We start from the raw sequence: 26302 nt of genomic DNA, 5'->3' as shown, positions 1-26302 counted from the left end.
TGGCGGCTCGTGGGTTTTAAAATAGAGGAGGCACACTAATTGTATTAGTCTGGGATCCCTGCCGATTATTATTATTATAATTTGCTTAACCACTTTAAAATGGCTTTTTGGTTGCTTTTAGTCAGAAAACGTAAAGAAAACGACATACATGCAACAAGATAATATAATTTCACTTACCTGGCCTATCACTTGAAGCAAACATCCATCCCTTCTTAAAAGTCTGTGTTAAAAGACAGCTGCCTGTTGAACCATTTAATTAAGCCGACTGCTGTATAGCCTATATCCAGCTTAGGCTGTTTTCCCTAGTTTTGTATATATACTGTTTGAATGACAGCTTGGTAAATCTGTTGGCGATCCAATATTCAATATCGCTACTCATCATAAGTACTTGGTACATTATCAGCGCAGCGTGAGACGTTCAAACTAATTATCACGTAATTTACGTCTCTTTTTGGTTGATATCAGAAGGGAGGCCCTTGCGAGGGTTCTTTTCTCAACACTCCTCAGCGCTGAAAGTGATCACTCGATGCTGATTGGCTAATTTTTGTTATCAACGGAGACGAGAGCTCGCCTCTCCCCCGGGCTCCCCCTACCCTTCTATATCACCTAGCGGTTGCAATTACATAAGCAGATTTGGCACATTCACGATAGAAAAGCGTCGCTTTCACGTTATTTTATTACAACTATGAAACTACAAACAAAAAATACACATTCTGAGACATGAACTGAAATGAATTGTGAATTTTATTCACATTAAATCGGCCTCCTCCCATTTTCACCTCAAAATTATGGGGAAGCTGTGCCTCCCCTGCCTCCCCCGACGAGCCGCCACTGGCTAAAACCAGCTTGGCCAGGCCGAAAGACCAGCTAAAAGCAGCCAACCAGCTTAGGTTTTTTTTTTTTCAGCAGGGAGAATTAAGCTAAATAAATAAAATAGTAAATAGTAAAATGTATTTTTAAACTGGATGCACCATCTTAAAAAATACACCCCTGGTGAAATGCTGATAACAGCAATAGCCAAAGGCATAAAAGAAAACTGAGCAGACAGAATGCAATAAAAATCTAAAAGGCACCACCTGTTAAATAAGCTGTAAACAGCCGTATTCTACCATAGCCTACATGTATTTTACAACAAAATTTGAACATAAAATGCCACTCTGTCTTAAAAGCGCAGTAACGGAGCGCTGTAAAAGATGTGTGTCTGAAATATAGCTTGTGAAAACAACCTGTTGAAACCATAGACTGTTGAAACTTTCAAGTGAAGACACAAAGTACCCATTGGACCGTTGCTTGGACACTATTCATGGAAATGAATCACCCAAACGAATTGATTCAATGAGGTGAAACGATTCTTTTTTAGACAGAGGGGTGATACAAGCCCGGAGACGAAGAAGAAAAAAAGCTTAATTTGCTTATTAATAGAATAAGTCACCTAAAAATTCAAATCTGTTGAAAATTGATTTACCAAAACAGGCAGATTTTTGCTTCAGAAGAAGTTAATTGATAGACTGGAGTAGTGTGGATTACTATGTTTTTATCAGCTGTTTGGACTCTCATTCTGACGACACCCATTCACTGCAGAGGATCCGTTGGTGAGCAAGTGATGTAATGCTACATTTCTTCAAATCTGTTCCAATGAACAGCTCATCTACATCTTGGATGGCCTGAGGGCGAGTACTTTCAGCAAATGTTCATTTTTGGGTAAACTATTCCTTTATTAAGCAAATGTAATCACTTTGCAAGCACTGTAATAACATTACCCTTACAAAAACGTTAGCACACCTAAGGCTGAATTACTTACAAAACACAGTGTGAACAAAGTCTGCTTGGAGTTTAATTAATTTCAGAAGAGTGTATAGATGAATATAAAGTACTAGGGATTTCCTTATAATGCTCACCTTCCCTGTATACACTTAAATTCTGCTAAAATATAACACCATGTAATAAACTGTAAATGTGCTTTGGGGCTCCAAAAATATTTGACTAAGCTGACAATTGTATTGCACTTTAAATGAAATTAAATTTTTTAAGCTTCTTAAAATTTAAACCTCATTCTTCACCTGAGCTAACACATAAATCAAAATCAAACAATGCATGGATATTATAAATTAGTTTATTGAAAGAAAAAAAAATGGTAAAAAATATTGTATATTTTGTACATTTGTAGAAGCAACTGTAGATGGAACTTGTGCATCCACTCATTGAGTCAGACAGTACAGTATGTATAGATGACATGGCGGGCCATTTCCTTATTACCACTCGATTGGTAAATAAGGGAGAGGTTGTAGGCAATTTCTCTTCTCAAGTTCACTTGATCATCATCAATCCCCTTCACAAAGCATTTTAAAAAACCTATTAATACATGGATAAATATACATATATATACAGCACAGAGCCTATGAACGTGTGTCTCTCGTGCTTTGAAAATCTGGGAGGTCTCTGTGATTATTTACGGATGCATGTTGAATCAAACATATATTAAATTGAAAGCATCTTACCTCCAGTTTGAGTGGGGAGAGGGTGAGGGTTTTCTCATAGTAGTGAATGGCTAAATGACTGAGTCCAAGCTGGTGTAAAGCCCGACCAATATTATACAGAGACTCTTGACAATGACCTCTGAGATCCACATAGTGCCACAGGAATGAGAAACCCTGACAAACATCCAAAATATGTGATATATACGCATACACACTAATTAATCTATCTATCTATCTAAAGAGGAATGTCTGGTTGACATCTCATCTCATCATCACGCATTTATTAATACTACTATTCTTGAATTTAAAATATACTCCAAATATCAAGGGAAAAAATATACTAACATTTGCATTAAAAAAATAAAGCATATTTTAAAACTATTAAGAGTTTTTGCATCGTGCCATTATTTTCATGACAATTAAGCACATTTACAAATTCTCATTACAACATGTCTGGGCAATAAGACACACACATACATAATTTTTACGAAAAATTTAATCGTCATTTACTTTCACGTTTTACATATTATATTAAATAAAAAAAAGAATAAATCATATAATATATAGAACCGAACTTTTATTTATAGAACTTTCTGATTGCAAAACATTTTTTCTCTTTCATAATTTTCTTGCATCTTCTAGAAAGCTATCTTTGAAAGCTAATTAATTTAATAGTGCAGTTTCCACCAATTATGCCATATATGACAATGCTCATTCGCAAATAACCTACACAACTAACTATGACACACTCATTTGCAATACCTAGCAATAAGCACCAGAAATGTGGCATAGGAAATGTCTAAACCATACCGAGTGTATGTTTCTTTCAGGGTCTTTGGTCGCTCCACACAGGTAACTCTTCGTAGAGTGCATGGTTATCAGGGTGTTTGAGCATAAGACGCAGACAGAAACGATGATGTCTGGCATCCTGAGAGTGCAGGGTAACCTGATTAAACACGTTCCACAGCGGAGTCCGGTCCACATTGTCCATTAACATCAACCTGCAACAGATGGAATACACATAAAGTACTTAAAGACAAGTTCTCTATTGAGAAAGAACCCCAAACGGTCACTTAAAGCCACTTCTCAATTAAATAAATAGCACTTTGCAATCAAATAATGAAACATTCAGCCTCAAACTTTGATTTTCAACTCTCTGTTTCTCAAAGAGAACCATTCCTTAGACTTGAGCTTATCATGAGTTTTACACATGTCCTGCCCCTGTGCGATTATGTGTGCAGCATTTCAGTTTTGTTTAAAACGCAGAATCCCACATTTTCCACCAAAACTGTATTTCTTTTGCTGGTAAATATAGGATTCTGTGTTTTAAACATGATATTCTGTATTCTACATTTTAAAATGAAATTTATATACATATAATAAAAATAAACAACATTAAGAAAAAAACTCTAGATCTATATATGCACATGTAATCAGTTAAAAAAATAAATAAAACAATGCTAAATAAAAAAATGTATATAATGATAAGTAATAAACAAATTAGTGGACAATGCAGGATTAAATTCACCAAAATACTGTATAAACAAGCACACAAAAACTGATTTGATATATACATTTTTTGATTTTATATTTTTTAGGAAAAGTAAGATTTTCCTAAAAGATATGTATAAATTAATCAGTTTTCATAAACTGAATAAAGGACATCAACTTAAAAACAAAGAAATCATGCATTTTAGAAATAGAGTAAGTTAAAATGTGGTGCAAAATGCAAGATTCTGTGTTTTAAACATGATCAATTATATTAGCCAAAAAATAAATTAAATCAGCCAAAATACTGCATAAAGAAGCAAGAAGCGGAACGTGTAGAACTTTGTAAATTACTTTTTGATTCATTGACTGGTTTTATTTAGGATGCCGTTTATGTAGACAGATTTAGCATCCAGTCGACTGACCTTATATTGTCATAAGCTTTGTGGAAGTTGTGGTCGAGGAAGGCGGCGGACAGGCCGAGATATTCTAGCTCTTTGCGCTTCACGCGGTCATCGTAAAAAGAGTAGTACTCTAAAGTGGAGTCCACTAATAACTCGGGCCTCAGCAAAGTGCTTCACCTCACACAGAACGGCCAAACAGTGCAGTAACAGCTTCCACCAGTCGTCTCGAGACAGGACACTCGTCTTACCTTAGCGAAAAAGACACTGTGATATTCAGGCAGATGTGGTTACATCAGCTGAAAAGGTAAGATGCTTCAAAGAGGAGCAAGTAATTGCATTTTGATTAAAATCGACAAAGACCTGTTGACTTTAAAGAACCCACATCTCTGTTTTAGTCTCTAAAGCTGGTTTAATTTCAAGCAACTGTTGCTGGGTTGTAGTATGTAAATATTATTGATCGTACAATTCATTATGTGATCTTAAAGTCCTAGGACAGGAATTTGAAGGCAATGGCACAATGAATGAGTGTTACTGTAGTTAAATCTGGTTGCGTTACCTGTCACATCCAGATAAGCTGCCTCCTGGTCAACAATCTCTGTCTGTTTTCTGCGTGACACTTTTATAAGCTTCAGATGTTTGACACCAGAGGACGTATCTGAGACGACACACACCTGAGCCCTCACCATCGCCACCTTCACAAAACAGAAAACACAATCACATCACAAACCTCATACGAAGAGAATTAATGTCATAAAAAATGTCAAGTCTCCTAAACCTGGTAGTCAGAGAATAGGAATGAACTACTAGCTCTTAAATAGTGGTTGACTACAAACATTAGCTGGGTAATCGATTATACATTGATTCAATTGAATACAGGCCAATTAATCAGATATAGTTTGACATAAACTGATTATTATTTAGGTATAGATGATATATGAGAAATATGGTATGCCTATATCAAACTGAATCTGATAATATATACCTGTACCTAATTAACTGGTTGATTCAATGTAAAATATGCCAATAAATGAAAAAAAGTCTGATCAGTCAGATAGACACAACATACCTAAAGCTACAAATATTGGCCAATTTAATGGTTACAACCCAATATGGGCCAATTCTATTTGATGAGACTATTCTAGTTTGATATAGGGTGATAAATAAAATATATAATATTTCAGAAATGAACACATATTAACCATTTATTTGAATACAGACAGATAAAGGTTTGGATTAATCAGATACAGACCGATGTACTGTACCAGTGAGTACTGGTCACAAATGTCAGTCAAGTTGTAAGAACTTAAGAGTAAATATGTACAATTCAATACCGCTCAAAAGTTTGGGGTCAGTAAGTTTTTTTTCAATACTTTTATTCAGCAAGGATGCATTAAATCATTTGAAAGTGAGAGTAAAGACATTTATGATGTTACAAAAGGTTTCCACTTCAAATAAATGCTGTTCTTTTGAACTTTCTATTCATCAAATAATCCTGAATCCAGTTTCTACAAAAATATTAAGCAGCACAACTGTTTTCAACATTAATAACAAGAAGTACTATTTCTTGAGCAGCAAATCAGCATATTAGAATGATTTATGAAGGATCATGTGACACTAAAAACTGGAGTAATGATGCTGAAAATTTAGCTTTGCATCACAGGAATAAATTACATTTTAAAATATATTAAAATAGAAAACAGTTATTTCAAACTGTAATAATATTTCACAATATTACTGTTTTTATAGTATTTTTGATCAAATAAATACAGCCTTGGTGAGCATAAGTGTCTTCTTTTAAATACAAAAAAATCTTAGCAACCCCAAACTTCTGAACGGTAGTGTACATTCTAATTTCAACTCATTTGTGTACATCTTTGCCAGTATTGAATTGCATTATGTATATATCATATTATACTCGCCACAAGCCACACACTGCTCTCTTAATATCACCATCAGACATTAAGCGCAGTCAGATTCTGACCTTAAGTAGCATGGACAGCATGGTAAATACAGTGTCAATGTAATCATTAGTGCGTCCTTGAGGATGCAGAAGAGTCGAGCGATGCAACAACAGCTTCAGTTCCTGAAAAGCATCACACATATAATCATACACAAGCTCAACCCTGTGTCTACACCATAAACACAAGACTATGACATAAACACACCTGCTGGGCAGCTGAAGAGTCCTGTGCGAGGGTTTCGGCATCATACATGGGCTCCAGGGTCTCGAGGGCTATGTTGGGTCGTCCCAGCTGCTGCTGGAGGGTGGATAGGGCCAGACGCGCGTCTAGATGCAGTGGAGCCATTTCAACAACCTTACTGTAGCTCTTTACTGAAACTTCCAAATGACCAAGCGCCTTTAGACACTCTACAAACAAGAAAATCACAATCAGATGACTAATTCCTGTCTAAGTAGGTGGTTCTTGGCCAGAATAAGACAGATTTTTTTTCATTTCTTTTCCAAATTTACCTGCATGCGCCTCGGTTTGTTGACGGTCCAATATAGAGAGACTCGTCTGCTCCGCGGAGAGCAAAGGTAGGGTGGATTTATATTCGCCCTCTTCCATAAAAGCCTCGGCCACGTCCAAATACAAATCGCCCAGCTCCTCCGGGCTCTGCTCCATCAGAGACGTCAGCATGGGCTGCAGACAAAATGTCACAGGCGAGAAAATCAAACGTGGATGACGCATCTGTCGTCACATTTATTCTATCATTTGGAAGAGGTCATTTGTTCATCTTCAATGTTAAAATGTTCCCTTCTGAATGTTACAACAGCATTCATCAGATATTTGTGAATATAAAATAAACACAACTTAAACTAAACACAAATATGATGCTTGAAATAGAAAGAGATGGTTTGCAGATGATATGTTTTTACAAGTGTCTCCAACCATATTTAATGCAAGGTGACAAAGATAACTGATCAGAAACCAACAATATTACTTGGAAATCAGTTCTATAAATGAGAGCTTGTGTATATGTTTATACATGTACTTACATTCAAAGGTTTGATGACGTGCTGGTGGATGAGACACACCATCATCTTGACTCTGATGTCAACTGGAACATCATCAGGAATCACCACCTCTTACCTATGCATTTAAAAACACGTCATTAATGTGATCATAATGCTTTTCTCTGATAAACAATGCTATTATCAGCCTAGTCCTGCCAAACTAAACTCTAAACTGCAAAATATATGAAGTACACAATGAATAGAAGGAAAAATATTATTATTATTAAACATAAACATTGTTTATATTGATTATTATTATTATAATAATTGGTACCGTGTGGTACAGAATTACACATTATGACAAAAAATTAATCTCTTTCGTCTCACCTTTTTCCTCTAGAGCTTTTTTCTTCTCTTCTCCTTCTGTATCTTGTGCAGTCATCTGGTCTTTTCAGAACGATGCCACAAAACTTCACCAGTGCCTACAGACGCATACATTTTAGAATTTACATTAAAATGAATACAACAGAGGGAAAAGGGTGATCCAATTAGAACCATCTTGCATCTAGTGTGAATTATGACAAGATATTTCTATATTCAGAACCTCTTAATCTATTACTAGCGTAGCTTATTAAGCAAAATATAATAAATAAAAGATTATTTGTGTATATTACATCAATTTTTGGAAACATTTTGTTAATTTTATTGCAGAATAATACATTTTAATTATTTAACAATTCAGAATGAATATTTACATTTCAAATAATAACAATAATAACACAAACAATTTTTTTATTAATATTAATAAAAAATAAACTGGAGAATAATTACAGAATACTGTGTGCATTATAACATAAAATGTTTATTCAGAACTTTTCATTACTATAGTAGTTTGCAGCTTTGAGCAAAACATAATTCATTATGCACGGACTCATTTTTCTATATAATACTGGATCAAAATGTTATATTTTCACTTTTTTGTAAACATTTTATTGTAAAGAAAATACACAGTAATTATTTAACTGAATTCAGCACTGATTTTTATATATGTTTCAAATAATCTTTTTACTTAATCATACTTTTTCATGAAGCTTGTCTTTTTCACTTACAGAACCATTTTAATATGCCATTGCTGTATTGCTGAATATTAACAATGGTTTTAGCTACAGAATTTTGAGATTACCAGCAGATAACTGTGCCTAAATGACAGTTACATTTCTATATAATAGCATCATATCAGTCAACTACCGCCCTGTCCTGCTCTCTACATTTCGGTATTGGCCAATTAAAAGCCTGCTAGTCTTTTCTGAACTCACCTCTAGAGATTTGTCATGTTGGTGGTTGGCTATGAAGAGTTCAGCGGCCATGTTGACACACTCATGCGAGACCAGTTCCGGATGTCTCTCCAGAGCTCCCACCATGACGCCAATAGCAGACGGCAACTCGCTGCTCTCATAGCAACTCCTGAAATAAACACATGCACAGTTCTGGGGTTAAAACTATCAAAGCAGAGATATGCACTATATGGCTTTGATGGCACAACCATCAGCTCATTAACATGCCAACATTTACATATAAACACCAATTTACATCTGAACATCTAATCATAACAGAGGCCACTTACATACAGTGTGTCAAGTCCTAAAGGTACAGCAGCAAAAACGGTTTATTATTAAGGGTCAGCGAAAGGGTGGAATATCATGAAACAAATTATGGTGCAAACTACCTTTACATAATGCGATTTACGATATGCTGGCAGTCATATCACCCTGTAGTCCAAGACTGGTTGCCCACTGAAGCTAAGCAGGGTTGAGCCTGGTCAGTACCTGGATGGGAGATCTCCTGGGAAAACTAGGTTGCTGCTGGAAGAGGGGTTAGTGAGGCCAGCAGGGGGTGCTCACCCTGTGGTCTGTGTGGGTCCTAACGCCCCAGTATAGTGACGGGGACACTATACTGTCAACAAGCACTGTCCTTCGGATGAGATGTTAAACCGAGGTCCTGACTCTCTGTGGTCATTAAAAATCCCAGGATGTCTTTCTAAAAGAGTAGAGGTGTGACCTCGGCATCCTGGCCAAATTTGCCCATTGGCCTCTGATCATCATGGCCTCCTAACAATCCCCATATCTACTGATTGGCTTCATCACTCTGTCTCCTCTCCACCAATAAGCTGGTGTGTGGTGGGCGTTCTGGCGCACTATGGCTGCTGTCGCATCATCCAGGTGGATGCTGCACACTGGTGATGGTTGAGGAGGTTTCCCCTGACAATGTAAAGCGCTTTGAGTGCCTAGAAAAGCGCTATATAAATGTAAGGAATTATTATTATTGTTATTATAAGATTTCGAATAATCTGTCATCAGATATGAGAGCTTCATACTTCGCCATGTCTCGTGAGAGCTGCTTGAACTGTTCTCCATCGAATGGTGGCAGCAGGCTGAGGATGCGGCGATACCCATCCATGGCCTGCTTGTGCTCGCCGACCTGCTCATAAAGGCTTGAGCACTCCCACAGGTACTGAACATTACTGGGGTCATATTTAATCGCTGGGAAAAAAAACAAAAACAAGATACATCATGTGCTTCAGACAAATTTTGTGTTAGACACACTTCCCAAAGGCATCTCAGTAAATTAACATCTGCTGAAATATAGTCATGTGATTGACTGTTAGTAAACAGCGATACATTTTATCTCACTTTTTAATTAAACTAAAAATGATTAATATAGATAGAAAGACAGATAGACAGACAGACACACACACACAACGTTCAAAATTTTGAGGTCAGTAAGTAGTCATTTGCATTTGCATTATTAGAAAAAATATTTATATTTCAAACTGAATGCTGTTCTTTTGAACTTTGTATTCATGAAGGAAATCTGAAAAAAATATATGGTTTCCATAATTGTTATAATTTTTGTGGCCCAATAGAACAATACATAGTAATAAATAGCTATATTCACCTACATAAATGCAGTGCTTTTTTTTGTTTGTTTAATGCTTTTTTTAGCAAGGAGGCATTACATTGATCAAAACTTTCAAATGAGTGCTGTTCTTTTTCATTTTCTATACAACAAATAATCCAAATCCAAAAAAAAAATACATCACTGTTTGCACAAAACTACTGAAGCAGCACAACTGTTTTCAACAATGATAATAATAAGGAAAGTTTCTTGATCAGCTAACTATTATTTCAAACTGTAATAATATTTCACATTATTACTGATTTTAGTGCCTTTTTAATCAAATAAATTCAGACTTGGTAAGCATAAGAGAAGCCTAAAAAAAAATCTTACGAACTCCAAACTTTTGAACGGTAGTGTAGATATGTGTATATACCTTTAGTGTAGCAGATGATGGCTTGTTTGATGTTGTCCTGCTCCAGGGACATGTCTGCCAGTTTGACCCACTCCTCCCAGTCACTGGGGTTCAGATGAGCAGCGATCAGTCCGAACTGCAGTGCTTTCTCCATATCCCCGATCCTCATAGATCATAGCCAGCGTGGAGAATGGCTCGTATGCCACAGGAGCTGAGAGAGGCGGGAAACGGGGTTCATTCTATGACACAACACTGTGGCTGTGTGCACCAAGGTATTTTACACCCCAAATAACAAAAACAACAAAACTCACCTTGGCGAATGATTTCCATGCACATCAGAATGGCATCCTCCTTGTCTCCTCTAGCGTAGTGGATGTTAGCCTCTCCCATGAGTCCTCTGAGAGCCCGTGGCAACTTACTGCGGCGACACCTCTCCTAAAAAATAATGAAGCTAGCATGCTTAGAAATAAACTGGAAATTTGATCAATACTACAAAATCATCATGACCAGTAATAGTGATTATTAATGCCTATAGGTGTTAAAGCAAAAAAATAAAAATAAATTACTAGCATAGTTCCTAACTTATTAAACAAAATATAATGAATTAATTCAATTTTAACTAATTGTTATATATACACTTTTTTTGTAAACATTTTATTTATTAACTTTAACATTTTTTTTATACATTTCAAGGAATAATAATCTTAATGAAACTAAAAATAAAACAAACTGATTAATTAATCATATAAACCTCCATGTATTAAAATGATTCATAAGTCAATTGTAGAATATTAATCATAACAATAATAATTGTATGCATCAAGTGTGCATTTTGGCATGTATACAGTATATATGAACAGGGCCTAAAATTAACACTCGCCAAACGCCAAATGCGAGTAAAAATCGGCTTTGGCGAGTATATGAAACTGTGTCAGTCGCCAGATGGCCGGTAACATTTTTATAAATTCTAACAGTGCAATGTTGTGAGAACATAAACGTGCACAAAAGTGAACAACGCTCAGTACAGTTGACGGGTCAGTGCTGCTTCATCACAAAAGTGTAAGCCTTTGCTATGTAAATATTCAAGAGCTAGAACACATGAAAAGAGATGCGTTACTCGCGCCGAGTGGGAAGTTTAAACATCCGAAGCCCCGGCCTGAAAGCCGCGTCTTGAGCTCTGCTTCCTTCCTGCACTTGAACAGACAAATTCACACAAAATTATGTCAAAAATGCCCATCTCAGTGAGTATCCTAGTAAAGTAGTTGGTTCTTAAGTGAACACGAACAGCTGAGAAAGAAACCGGACACAAACCGCGCACGACACAATGTGTCACGAGACAATAGAACCCATTATAATCAGAACAACTGACTATTTACTAGTCTTTAAAAATGTAGCCTATTAAAATTTATATTGGTTAAGCTAGTAGTTTTAGCAGGTTTTCGAAACTGGAATCAAGGATTGTGATTTTTTGCTATTATCTAAAATATTGGTGTCATAACTGCCTGTTTTTTTTCCCCATGGCTGGTAAAAAATATTTCTGGCCGGTAAATTTCCTTAAGTCACCGGCCAATGGCAGGTCTGGCAAAAAGTTAGTTTTAGGCCCTGTATATGAACGTTATAGCAAAAAAAAAAAAAGGAGAGGATATTTCTTGTATTTCTTTATTCAGAAACTTAATCTATTACTAGAGTAGTTCCCAACTTCAAGCAAAACATAATAATAAAATCAATTACTCATTTTTGTAATTATTTAGATCAAAATGTTATATAAATATATATATATATATATATATATATATACAGAAAAATTTAAGGGGGTCTGAATACTTTCCGTACCCACTGTATATATATATTTTTTTATAAATTTTATTGTAATTGATTATTAATGCTGACCTAGCAGAGTGATCTACTGACCTTCATCATTTTCTTGTTCTCACGGTTCAGCTCCATTTCAAGGGCGAACACATCTCCGGGTGTGACATGATTTCTGCCATTGTCCTCTTCTTCTTCATCATCATAATCTTCGTTGTCGTCATCGTCATCATCTCCATCCTCCTCTCCAGTGTCTCTCCAATCCATCTTTCCATCTTCATCATTTTCACCCTCCTCCACACACTCCTCCAGTCCCTCTCCGATCATGGAGGCAAAAGCTTTCTGAACAGATGGACTGACTCCCTCTTCTGTCGTCTCTGTCAGAGATCACACAAAATACAACTTGTGATGTGATGTTGTGTGACGCTGAATATTGATTCCCACCTGCCTCATTCAAATGCCCTTGATACATTTGACATACGAGCAAGAATATGAAACTAAAACCTATCTGATCTAAAAGCAGACAGTCAACCAAGCAATTTAGGATTTTGGTATAAAAACATACACTACTGTTTAAAAGTTCAGGGTCTATAATTTTGTTTTTATGATTATTATTATTTTTTTTAGAAATACTTTTATTCAGCAAATCTGCATTAAACTGATCAAAAGCGATGGTGCAGATATTTATAATGTTACAAAAAGATTTAATTCAAATAAATGCTTGTCTTTTGAATTTCTATTCATCAAAGTATCCTGACAACAACAAAAAATCACAGTTCCCACAAAAATATTAAACAGCAGAACTGTGTTAATAATAAGAAATGTTTCTTGATCAGCAAATCAGCATATTATGATTGCTAAAGGATCACGTGACACTGAAGACTGGAGTAATGATGCTGAAAATTCAGCTTTGCCATCACAGGAATAAATTACATTTTCATTACTGAAATGATTAAATTACTGAATTTTCAACATAATTTTCAATATATTCAAACAGTAAACAGTTCCTTTAAATAGTAACAATTTCATAATGCTGTTCTTCTTTTTTCCCCCCCAAATAAATTCAGTCTTGGTGAGCGTAAGAGACTTCTTTCAAAACATTAAAAAATACCAACCCCAAACGTTTTAATGGTATGTCCAATTTAACACTGATTCAATAAACATGCCCACTATTCTGAAAATGTTCAGTTCTATTTGTTCTGTATGCCTTCTAGCATATGTTTAGACTACCCTTAATAAATGCTTTCTTATAATTAGTGTTTTTCAGCTCTTTGCCACACAAACCTCTTCTTCCTATAACACACATAAACCGAACACTGCACACACTTTCTCAACTGTATTATTAAATATATATAACATAATGATAATTTATATCATATGTATTCATTTTGCAATAAGGCAAAGTGTCTATTCCAATCTACAAGTATGCATATTATATTGAAATTTTTAAGGCAGATTTTTGGTTTCAAAATGCATGCAAAATTATCAAATATTTTATTTATTAAATTAATGTCTAATTTTGAGGGGATATTAACATGCTTTGTGGGCATCTTGTAATGTAGTAAATATTTGGCCGGATGCAAAGTTAGTAATCTATTTATTTACTTTTTTTCTTCAAGACTGTCCATAACTTCAACTCAGTTATATAAAAATGTAGATTAGTCTACTATGAATCCGTTAAGCAAAGCTGGTTACTAGTTCTGAAGACATTCAGAACTAGTAACATAAAGGTAGTGGCTATGCAACTAGCCCATTGTAATGCCAGTGAAACCTTGGTGAAGCTTCATTATAACGTTTTACCCTTTTCACCTGTAGTGTTGCTACTGGCAGGTACAAAAAGTACCCTGGTATTACTGCGTAATATCCACCTGTTTGGCGTTTCCGTGTTCCTCCAGCCTCCTGATCAGCAGATCCATCATCCTCCGACACATCTCTCTTCTCCTCCTGGAACACAACATGTGTTACATGCTACTCCATAACACTTCAACAATACCATGGTGCATTACTATAGGGCAGGGATCCTCAAATCTGGCCCACGAGATCCACTTTCCTGTAGAGTTTAGCTCTAACCCTAATCAAACACACCTGAGCATGCTAATCAATATCTACAGGATCATTAGAAAATCACAGGTAGGCGAGTTTGATCAGGGTTGGAGTTAAACTCTGCAGCGCATTGGCCCTCCAGGGCAAGATTTGAGGAACCCTGCTATAGGGCATATCCAAATAATGGGTTATTATATATCATTATAATAGATTGCATAATCAAACACATATTACAGGGATTTTTATATATACTGAATGGAGAACGTGGACCAAATGTACAAACGCAGTAAAAGCAGTGTAATATTACCTTATCCTTTGCTTTGCTTTCCTCTCTCCGCCTTTCAAAATCCTCGAAAGTAATCTTGCCTTCTAAATAATCATTCAATTCGGACATTGTACAAAAATAATCAAGTTGACTCTTTCATGTCACATACAGTATAAACAATACCGATGTACTGTATGAGCACTGTCTGTTTCTGCGCTTCTGCCTTTCAGCCAATCAGGGACCTCGAATTTTTCTTCCGACTGTGAGCGAAACACAACCACAGATGACGTTATTCCAAAAGATCCACATCGCCATCAAACGTCTCCAAGTTATACAGGGCAGTCCAGATTTATCGTGGTAAACCCTGGGGAAGATAATTAGATGCATTTTCCCACCAAAATATTTTTTTGAAATATTCGTAATAATTTACACACACACACACACACACACACACACACACACACACACACACACATATATATATATATATATATATATACCTTTATTTGACCCTCTAACTCTAACACTTTCTATTCTATTTTAATTCTACATTATCTATATTTATCTTTTTTTATTTGAAAAAAAAAACACAAGCTTTCCATTTTTTCTATTCTATCTACTTCTCTCTCTGTGTGTGTGTGTGTGTGTATGTATGTAAAGTTAATATATCTAAAAAAAAGGAATATATATATATATATATATATATAAACATTTATTTATGAGAATTCTGTATACACTGAATGCATATATATATACATATATATATATATACACATACACATACACACACACATACACATATGTATATATACCTATTTAGGTCAAAATGAACAAAATGAGAGCACAGGGGGGAAAAAACATTGAAAAAAGCCAAGTCAAAGTCAGTCTTTTTTATAATTATGAAAAAAAATCGCTTCATATTCATTCTTCCATTAGTTTCAGTTTGTTTTTCACATGGTGTTAGAGGAAAAATACATAACTATACAATATTGATATTATATATCAACAAATATGTATCCTGTATCTATCTCTGAGTAAGATCAAAATGTCCTTCAAGCATGAAGGAAAACGGAATGCTACAGAACTGCACCCTTAGGAACAGTTATGAAATTCACTCTGCTTTTGGACTGTTGTTCGGTATTTCCTGTGTTCCAGTGGGTTCCTGTACAGGAAATATGAGCTTCTGTAGCATCTCAATCGTTTCTTCCTCAGTTTTAGAGTTGAGCTCAAGGACTGGAACCTAAACGGGTGAAACATATGAGGAATATTATTGAGAATGCAAAATTGAAAACCAGAGCTTGAATGGTTGGCTAAATCTCTCCAGTTGTTCATGACAAGCAGTCAATACTGTTATGATTACCATATTTACCATATATAGTATTTACATGGCACTCCAAGGTATTTCAAAGAACACCATAATATTACTATGATACATGATATAAAAACAGTGTCAACATATTAAAAACAACAATATTCATCAACAATACATAGCAAAAATATCAGGTTTCTGGTATCAGATATCAAGCATCAGGTTTTGGTGGGATTTAGTATATCAGAGGAATTAAAAAGAAATTTACCAAAACAGGTTTATAACCAAGTTTTTCAAGATGGCGAAGTTTGATAGCCAAGCTGGCTCGAGGATGTGTTGTACCAAAGCAGAATGAAGTGGGTGGGACGCAGAACACTGCAATCCTAAAATAAAAGACAGGGAAGAGCTGTTCAGTTTGTCTGCAGAACTACTTCAACATACAATCAGCATCTAGGTATGTGAGATCAGCATGCGATTCTTCATATAAGCATCACAGCTGTCTTATCTCGTGTCGTGTTTTACCTTTGAGCACATTCCTCTGCCTCGAGGCCACCGGTTTCTTCTGTTTGATGAGGCAGAGTAATCACACAGTCTAAAGCAAAGACAAGACAAAGTTTCAAACGACACGTGCACACAAGTTATTCAACATGAAATGCAACAACATATTTAAAAACCATAATGACATGTTTCTGAGTAAAATAAATTATTCAGTGGGAAATGTATGGAGGGATTTGATTGTGAGGTAAGCTATATTAACTTGTTAATTGTCATAATCATTTTAATATTATGTAATTAATATATAATATACATTAAAAACCAACTGACTTGCCTTTCTATGATTCTAGTATTTGTTAGTTATTATATAATTATATTTATTATCATCATTATCGTTTATTTCTATTCTATTTAGCTTTATCAACATACTTATTTTATTCTATTCAAACATATATTGTTTTATTCTAAATGATTTTTCTTATTTTTGTTGCTTGTACTTTGTGTCAATAACTTGTTTACGCTTGTAAAGTACTTTTTATTGCATTGGACATCTTAATGATGCTAAAAAGCTTAATTTTTTAATTATGCAAAATATAAGTTCTGGTTTTCAACCTTTTGATTTTGGGGTAAATTTGACTTGGACACGGTTTCTTGAGATATATTTTTTTATTTTTTGTCCATCACTTGCATCATTTGAATTTATTTGAACGGTGCTATAAGTTTTATTGCTTGTTTAATATAATATTTTTAAATATTAAATTATCAAGACTGGAGTAATGATGCTGAAAATTCAGCTTGGTCATCACAGGAATACATTTCATTAAAAATATATATATAAATTTAAATTGTAATAATATTACAGTTTTAACTGTGTTTTGATCAAATAAATTTAGCCTTGGTGAGCATAAGACATTCAAAAACATTAAAAATCTTACCAACTCCAAACTTTTGAATTTTTTATTATGCAAATTATAATTTCTTGTTTTTAACCTTTCAATTTTGGAGAATTTTTTACCCGGACATTTTTTCTTGATATTTATTTTGTGTCAATCACTTGTAAAGCACTATAAATTGCATTGGATTTGTTTGAAAGGTGCTATATAAATAAAGTCTGGTTGTCTGATTAATATAATATTAAATATAATAATAATAATAAATTCACCAATGAAATAAATGCTCTGCTCCAGCACACTGTCCTGAACAGCATCAGTTCCCACAATGCTCCTGACTGCACTGAGCACTTCCTGGTTGACTTTGACCTCATGAGCAGGAACTGTGATGTGGAGGTCTGGCACTGAGGTCAGGGAGGGCGGCAGCTGAGGTTTATCCAGTCGCAAACACAGATCCAATGTGTGCAGCCACCTCTGAATCTTATCCGACTGTTTGTCTATGAAGACAGGAACAGATCACGGCTGAAATGTGATGTTTTCTGGATGAAGATAGAGACGAGGTGAAGACACTAACCTTTCTGTAGTAGCTGGTCCAGGGTGTCCTTCTGTAGCAGTTTCTCCAGTGGGGTTCGGGGGAAGTGCTCCAGCAATCCCAGATAGTAGACGGCTTTCAGGAGGTCGGTGGGAGGCATCTTTGGAAGGTAGGACTCCAAGACCATCGTTACACTGGCCAGAAACCTAATTAAAAAGCAGCAAGTATAAATTTAAATATTCAAAATATAGCACAACTGTTTTCAACATTGGTAATGATAAGAAATGTTTTTTGAGCAGCAAATCAGCATATTAGAATGATTTCTGAAGGATCATGTGATACTAAAGACTGAAGTAATGATGCTGAAAATTCAGCTTTTTATGACAGAAATAAATTACATTTTAAAAAACTATTAGAATATAAAACAGTTACTTTAAATTGTAATAACATTTCACAATATTACTATTTTTACTGTATTTTAGATCAAATAAATGCATCCCTGGCAATCATTAAAGTGTTTCTTAAAATTCTTGTCAGCCCCTAACTTTTGCACAACAGTAATTAAGATTCAGAACAGTGGCTTACTCAGTTTTTTTCTCTTTCAGGTCATGATTAAGGAGCGAAAAGATTTTTAAAACAGAAAGAAGGTCTTTCAGGGTCAAACTGTTGGATCTTTGGATGATTCTCTCTGCAAATGCATCCAACAGGACCACAGGTCTGAACGAGAGATTCTCAAATGTTACTAGAAGAAGAATCACCTGAAAAACATGACAAAGAATTTAATAAAGGATACAAAACAATACTGCACAGTTCACCAATTCTTATTATGTAATTCATCATTGGCCACTAATAATAAACATACCTCTCTGCTCTGACACTGTAATATTAAAAGGTAGGAATGCACCAATATATTCTGACCAAAGATAGCACATAATTTAACACATAATGCTGTTTTCCACTGTAATATATTTAAAAAATTTCATTTATTCATGTAATGGCAAAGCTGATTGGTAAAGCATCAATAATCAGTCCTCTGTGTCACATGATCCTTCAAAAATCATTCCAATATTTATATTAGAGTGTTGATATTGAGTTGTTGCTCAAGAAATATTTCTTATTAATATCAATGTTGAAAACAGTTGTGTTGCTTAATATATTTGTAGAAACTGTGATACATTTTTTTCAGGATCTTTTGTAACATTATAAATGTCTTTATTGTCCCTTTTTCAGGATCTTTTGTAACATTATAAATGTCTTTATTGTCCCTTTTTCAGTGTACTTGCTGAATTAAAGATAAAAAATAAAAATATATACACACACACACATATATATATATATATATATATACACACTGTATAATATATATAATAATATATAAATTGATATATTATTGGGTCATATTGACCCAAAACTTGTATGCTGCTTTATCGGTTTAAAAATACAATTACTAAATGTATTAAGAGAAATCATACTGTATATTTCAAGTGAAATTAGGCATAAAAAAAAAGTCAAAAGTACAGCAAAAAAACATGGCCAATTGTTTGGTCATTTAATAACCTGGCACAGAAAAATTATTCACTATTTTAATTGCATAAATAAGGTCTAACACTACATTTATACATCTTTGAAAGAAAATGAGTGGTGGTTGACTGACTCACTGTCACATAAAATATTGTGAATCCCTCTTTAAATGTAAAGTACATTTTCACTGGATCAGTTTAATTGTAGACTTAGATCAGCAGATATCGTACCTGTTTGTTGGACCACATATCAAATGTGTTGGCCACGTACTCCGAGATCGAGCTGAAGAGGGTGTAGTTCCTGTAGCGAAGCTCATTGCAGGACTTCAGTACCGACAGAAGTCTACCGAAGGGAAATTCATGCACGTTTTCTACAGGATGCAATGAGAGGTAAAGTGACAGTGATGGATTCACTCATTCGAGCCGTTTACTGTAGTTCTGGGAACATCTCAGAGGATCATGGTCATGCTCACCAGCTATCTTCTTGCTGCAGACATCCAGCAGAGGTTTGAAATTCAGGCCCACAGCAGCCAGGCTGGAGAACATATACTGGGTGTTGGGTGGGCTAAACTCATCTGCCAATGACAGAGCTTTTGTCTGAGGGAGAATAAAGAGGAAATGAATTAGAAACTGTTCATGATAATCCACTACTCTATTCTGACATCAGTATATGAGGATTTATTTTACAAAAGCCTTGAAGGGTGTGTGTGTATATATATATATATATATATATATAGTAAAATAAACAATTATATTTTGCATAAAGAAAATGAAGGAACATTAAGTGGCTTTGGACTGTGAAATTATCTTCTTGCAAAAAAAAATCAAAATCAAAGAAAATCAAATAAATATATATATATATATATTCTGCTTTATAGTGATGAGAGTCTAATGTGAAACAATACTGGAAATAAAAAAGCACTAAATAATATATAAATTGATATATTATTGGGTCATATTGACCCAAAACTTGTATGCTGCTTTATCGGTTTAAAAATACAATTACTAAATGTATTAAGAGAAATCATACTGTATATTTCAAGTGAAATTAGGCATAAAAAAAAAGTCAAAAGTACAGCAAAAAAACATGGCCAATTGTTTGGTCATTTAATAACCTGGCACAGAAAAATTATTCACTATTTTAATTGCATAAATAAGGTCTAACACTACATTTATACATCTTTGAAAGAAAATGAGTGGTGGTTGACTGACTCACTGTCACATAAAATATTGTGAATCCCTCTTTAAATGTAAAGTACATTTTCACTGGATCAGTTTAATTGTAGACTTAGATCAGCAGATATCGTACCTGTTTGTTGGACCACATATCAAATGTGTTGGCCACGTACTCCGAGATCGAGCTGAAGAGGGTGTAGTTCCTGTAGCGAAGCTCATTGCAGGACTTCAGTACCGACAGAAGTCTACCGAAGGGAAATTCATGCACGTTTTCTACAGGATGCAATGAGAGGTAAAGTGACAGTGATGGATTCACTCATTCGAGCCGTTTACTGTAGTTCTGGGAACATCTCAGAGGATCATGGTCATGCTCACCAGCTATCTTCTTGCTGCAGACATCCAGCAGAGGTTTGAAATTCAGGCCCACAGCAGCCAGGCTGGAGAACATATACTGGGTGTTGGGTGGGCTAAACTCATCTGCCAATGACAGAGCTTTTGTCTGAGGGAGAATAAAGAGGAAATGAATTAGAAACTGTTCATGATAATCCACTACTCTATTCTGACATCAGTATATGAGGATTTATTTTACAAAAGCCTTGAAGGGTGTGTGTGTATATATATATATATATATATAGTAAAATAAACAATTATATTTTGCATAAAGAAAATGAAGGAACATTAAGTGGCTTTGGACTGTGAAATTATCTTCTTGCAAAAAAAAATCAAAATCAAAGAAAATCAAATAAATATATATATATATATATTCTGCTTTATAGTGATGAGAGTCTAATGTGAAACAATACTGGAAATAAAAAAGCACTAATAAGAATAAAATAATTAAAAAAAAGACTCGAGAATGTGCACAGTTGTCAGGAAAATTAAGTCACATCTTAATTATGCTAAAAAGCTTAGTTTTTCATTTGAAAAATATAATTTCTTGTTTTCATCCTATTGATTTTGGAGTAAATTTGACCTGGACATGTTTTCATGAGATTTAAACAGAAAATTAACAGAGAAGCCATCAAATTCTACATTCAATACATTTTAGGTAATATACATAATGGATAAATTGTAATCTAACCGCCAACTGTTTTTTCAGAAGTATCGGAGAGTTTTTTCCCACTGCGCGCATCATGCTCTGCAGGACAACCATGCTCTGGATCTCAGGAATACGATCCTTCAGCAACAACCTTCCAAAATCAGAACACAAACTGATGAAACACACACACAGATGTAACATTACACATTCGTGTTAGGGCTGCAATGATCATCACACCTCAAAGCCTCTGTGAGGGCCTGAACGTTCCTACTGTTCTCCATCTCCCGAATACAGGAAGCCAGCACCGAAAGAGACCTTATATCAAACTGATTCAGCCGCTCCTGGAAGGGCAAACAGAAAACAGGGTCAGTTCAGTAAATACTTCATAAACACATTAACATAAATAAGATCCAATGAATAAAAGTACAAATATTAAAAATACTCTTCTATTAGAAGAAAGAATGAGTTGAAAATGGATACTCTTAAGCATATACTAAAAGCACACACAAAAAAAATATAATTTATGATTTAAAATATAAATATACACAGGTGCATCTCAATAAATTAGAATGCCGTGGAAAAGTTCATTTATTTCAGTAATTCAACTCACAAAACTTGTCATAAATGTCAAAACTCAGTCAATTCCTTGTGAAGTTCACTCAAATTATTGAATCGATTTTGCTTGACAATCCTCATAAGGCAGCGGTTCTCTCGGTTGGTTGTGCATCTTTTTCTTCCACACTTTTTCCTTCCACTCAACTTTCTGTTAACATGCTTGGATACAGCACTCTGTGAACAGCCAGCTTCTTTGGCAATGAATGTTTGTGGCTTACCCTCCTTGTGAAGGGTGTCAATGATTGTCTTCTGGACAACTGTCAGATCAGCAGTCTTCCTCATGATTGTGTAGCCTAGTGAACCAAACTGAGAGACCATTTTTAAGGCTCAGGAAACCTTTGCAGGTGTTTTGAGTTGATCATCTGATTGGCATGTCACCATATTCTAATTTGTTGAGATAGTGAATTGGTGGGTTTTTGTTAAATGTGAGCCAAAATCATCACAATTAAAAGAACCAAAGACTTAAACTACTTCAGTCTGTGTGCATTGAATTTATTTAATACACGAGTTTCACAATTTGAGTTGAATTACTCAAATAAATGAACTTTTCCACGACATTCTAATTTATTGAGATGCACCTGTAAGTATACTTATTTATATACTATGCAAAATAAATATTATATATAAATATATATACACAAAAACTACCTGTCAAAAGTAATAATTAAGATTTTTTTAATGTTTTCAAAAGAAGTTATTTATGCTGAAGAAAAAAAAATTCTATTGCAACAGATAATGCGTCACATGATCCTTCAGAAATCATTCTAATAGGTTGATTTAAACATATTTGAACATTTCTTATTATTATCAATGATGAAAACTTTGATAATAATAAGAGTTGTGATGCCATTTTTAGTGGAAACCGTGATACATTACCATTAAAATATTTGGCCTCGAAAGAAAGAAAGAAAAAAGAAAGATATGAATATTTCATTCAGCACAAATGCATTAAATTGGTCAAAAGTGACATAAAGGTGTTTATTATGTTACAAAAGATTTCTATTTCCAGTTTTTTTTTTTTACATTTTCTATTCATCAAATATACTGAGGGGAAAAAAATCACAGTTTAAAAAACTGTTTTCAACATTGACAAAAATAAGAACCAATATTAACTGAGCACCAGTAATAATTTATAATAAGTAGCAAATCAGCACATAACCTAACTTTTGACCGGTTGTGTGTGTGTGTGTGTGTGCCTACTTAACCATATTTTGGGGACAAATTTGTACCCAAAAGTGAGCAAACCTGACAAAATTCCCCCAAAAAACTCAATTTGGGGACGTCCTCATTTGTAAAACTGGTATAAAAATAAAGTAAACAAAGTTTTTTTGAAATTGTAAAAATGCAGAACGTTTTCTGTGAGGGGTAGGAGTGGGTTTAGGTTAAAAAGTGTATAACTATCTGTATATAAAAACAATAGAAGTCTATGTAATGTCCCCATTTAGATAGCTAAGTAAACGTGTGCGTGTGTGTGTGTGTGTGTATTCCTAAATCCATTGATACAATCAAATATGAATTTAAATATTATGCAGCTATTACAGCTATTACCATGATTGTGACAGCCTAGAAGACAAAAAACTCCAATGTGATCACATTCACTGGCCTTCACTTACCTGCATCACACGCAGCAGCGTCTGCACAAGACGTGTGTTTTGTGGAACTCCCAGGTTGACGACAGCCAGCAGACTGTAAGCCAGATCATCGCTCCTCATGCGCCAGGCGTCAGTCATGGCCCGTTCACAGACCTCCTCAAACACCGGGTGTTCAAACATCAGCTGCAGCTCACAGCGCCGCTGCTCGTCCGTCATCCTCTTTGAGCTCTCCCACATGCGTGAGAAGATGCTGCTGGGGTGCTGCTGCGATGCGGGGAACTGCTTCAACATGTCCAGCACATCAGTGGGGCACAAACAGTTCTGCAAATGTGTGTAGAAAGGAGCCTTTTCTGCTTTATCTGGCAGTTCATTGGTCTCTGTAGAGGCAGCAGTTTGTTTAATCTGAACCTCTTCACCACTCTGACAGTAATAGCGGGCTTGTTTTAAAGTGTGTCCTTGTGTGCTTTTTCTCCCCAACTGAGATGACACCGCAAAGCTTCGGCTTTTATAACATAGAGACGTCTGTGTCCATATAAAAGAGTCACACTTCCAAAGTGACGTAGATCTCAGAGCACACCTGAGCATGTCCAAACCTGATTTATACATGCTCATGTTATCATCACAAAGGCACAAGGTGATTCTTCAAAACTGCAACAACTGAAAAAGTAAAACAGAATCCACTGTACTTAATACAGGTTGTGTTGCTACTGTAAAACCATCATTAAAAAACCTGTAGTAGTTATGGTGTTTTGGTTGAAACTGATCTTACTGTTCACTCATTTTATATGCTCTAATTTTCTGCCATTGTATCCGACAGGGTCACAGGTTGGACGGATGATCTTGAAATGTTACTAGAATCAGAATAAATTCAAATTCAATATTCAATCATATTGAAAATAAACAAAATAATATAGTTTGTTAATATGTTGAATAATACATAAGGACTTTCACAATACACTTTTCATATACTGAAAAATATGTGGCATTTTTACTTTTATATTGTAATGAATGTAATTTCATATTCAGTAACACAACTTAATAATATTTAGATGTACATGTGATAAAATATGGTACAGTGTGTGTATATAAATATATTTGAACATACTATATATGCGCACATTTATATGGAAACATGAATGTGCAATATATAGCCCATTACACAAAATTATGATGAAAATACATATTGTGTGTGTGTGTGTCTGTGTATGTATGTATATATATATATAAAATACAAATTCATTATATCTTTTCATATATGTCCCCATGTATTTTAATGTGATTACACACAATACATTTTTAACCAAAACAGACAAAAAGGTTGAATTTGGCTATAATAATTATTTCATATGCATTATATTAATTATTATATTAAGACATATAATAATTATAACATACATTTTAACGTAAAGTGGACAGCAGCTTTGTGCTGCTTACAGTACCCTCCATAAGTACTGGAACAGTAATGACAAAATTGCTTTGTCTGCTGTGGAGCCAAAACATCTGCAAATATTATTAAAAGATGAATATGAGACAAAACTACAGAATGTTCCTTTTTAGTATTAGCTGTTTTAACACATACATGTTTTACCAAATAAAAAGGACAGCACTTTTAGAGTTGCATTCCCTAATCTGATGTGAGCATATGTATTGGAAGAGGTGAACTTAAAGCAAATGTAGACGTTTAAAAGCTAATATTTAGTTAACTTACACCAGACTCTTGGTTTCATCCATTGAAATGCTTTTCTCGCATAGGAGATGAATCTGATCTTCTTAGTTGGTAAAACATCTATGTGTTGAATCACCCAATAATAAAAAGGGACATTCTGTAGTTTTGTCTCATATTCATCTTTTAATCATATTTGCAGATGTCTTGACTCCACAGCAAACAAAGCAATTGTGTCATTACTGTTCCAGTACTTATGGAGGGCACTGTATATTCCCTTCATGCCCTTGTAAGCAAACCCTGAAGAAATGCCGCACTACAGCAGTAAACCCGCACAGTATTTACATGATTGTTATTTTAATGATCTCGTAATGATCATAATGGAAGGATCTTACCCACCATTCGTTGTCTTCACATGTTTACAGCTCTCACTATGAGCGCAGCCATGACAGAAACCAGAAACAGCGAGCGCACGATTACAGAATCACAATAGTTCCGCTTGTAATATCGCGTGGTTTTCATAATGTTGTTTTTAAAATGCCATATAAATAGTTAAATAAACCCCTATATAACTAGTTTAATTCATATTATATATGTAAAATATTATTTTTGGAAAATTAATAAAAATACAGACGAAAGCGAAACACGAAATGTTTCCTCTCACGAGCATTTTATGCGGAACACGCACTGTTACCTAGCAACGCCGGACGCACTTGGGA

The 26302-nt window shown here is 34.8% G+C and overlaps 1 protein-coding gene and 1 pseudogene across 1 annotated transcript; both read right to left on the bottom strand.

Annotated features, from left to right (window-relative positions):
• The window catches only part of LOC107549426 (general transcription factor 3C polypeptide 3-like), an 18899-nt pseudogene extending 3752 nt beyond the window's left edge, over positions 1-15147 (bottom strand).
• A 707-nt stretch (positions 15148-15854) lies between these two features.
• On the bottom strand, positions 15855-26044 carry LOC107549425 (FAST kinase domain-containing protein 2-like). Its single transcript, XM_016230493.1, is given in 13 exon segments — positions 15855-15992; positions 16330-16444; positions 16584-16653; positions 17719-17943; positions 18021-18184; positions 18564-18736; positions 20808-20947; positions 21050-21173; positions 21756-21864; positions 21951-22054; positions 23942-24577; positions 24690-24771; positions 25979-26044. Coding segments are annotated over 11 exon segments (1953 nt in total). The 5' UTR covers positions 24533-24577; positions 24690-24771; positions 25979-26044.
• Positions 26045-26302: the final 258 nt, after the last annotated feature.

The sequence above is a fragment of the Sinocyclocheilus grahami genome, unplaced genomic scaffold, assembly GCF_001515645.1.
Source record: "Sinocyclocheilus grahami isolate Dianchi unplaced genomic scaffold, SAMN03320097.WGS_v1.1 scaffold372.1, whole genome shotgun sequence".
Classification (NCBI taxonomy): domain Eukaryota; kingdom Metazoa; phylum Chordata; class Actinopteri; order Cypriniformes; family Cyprinidae; genus Sinocyclocheilus; species Sinocyclocheilus grahami.
The sequence above is the reverse complement of the archived record's forward strand: the minus strand, read 5'-3'. Positions and strand labels throughout refer to the sequence as shown.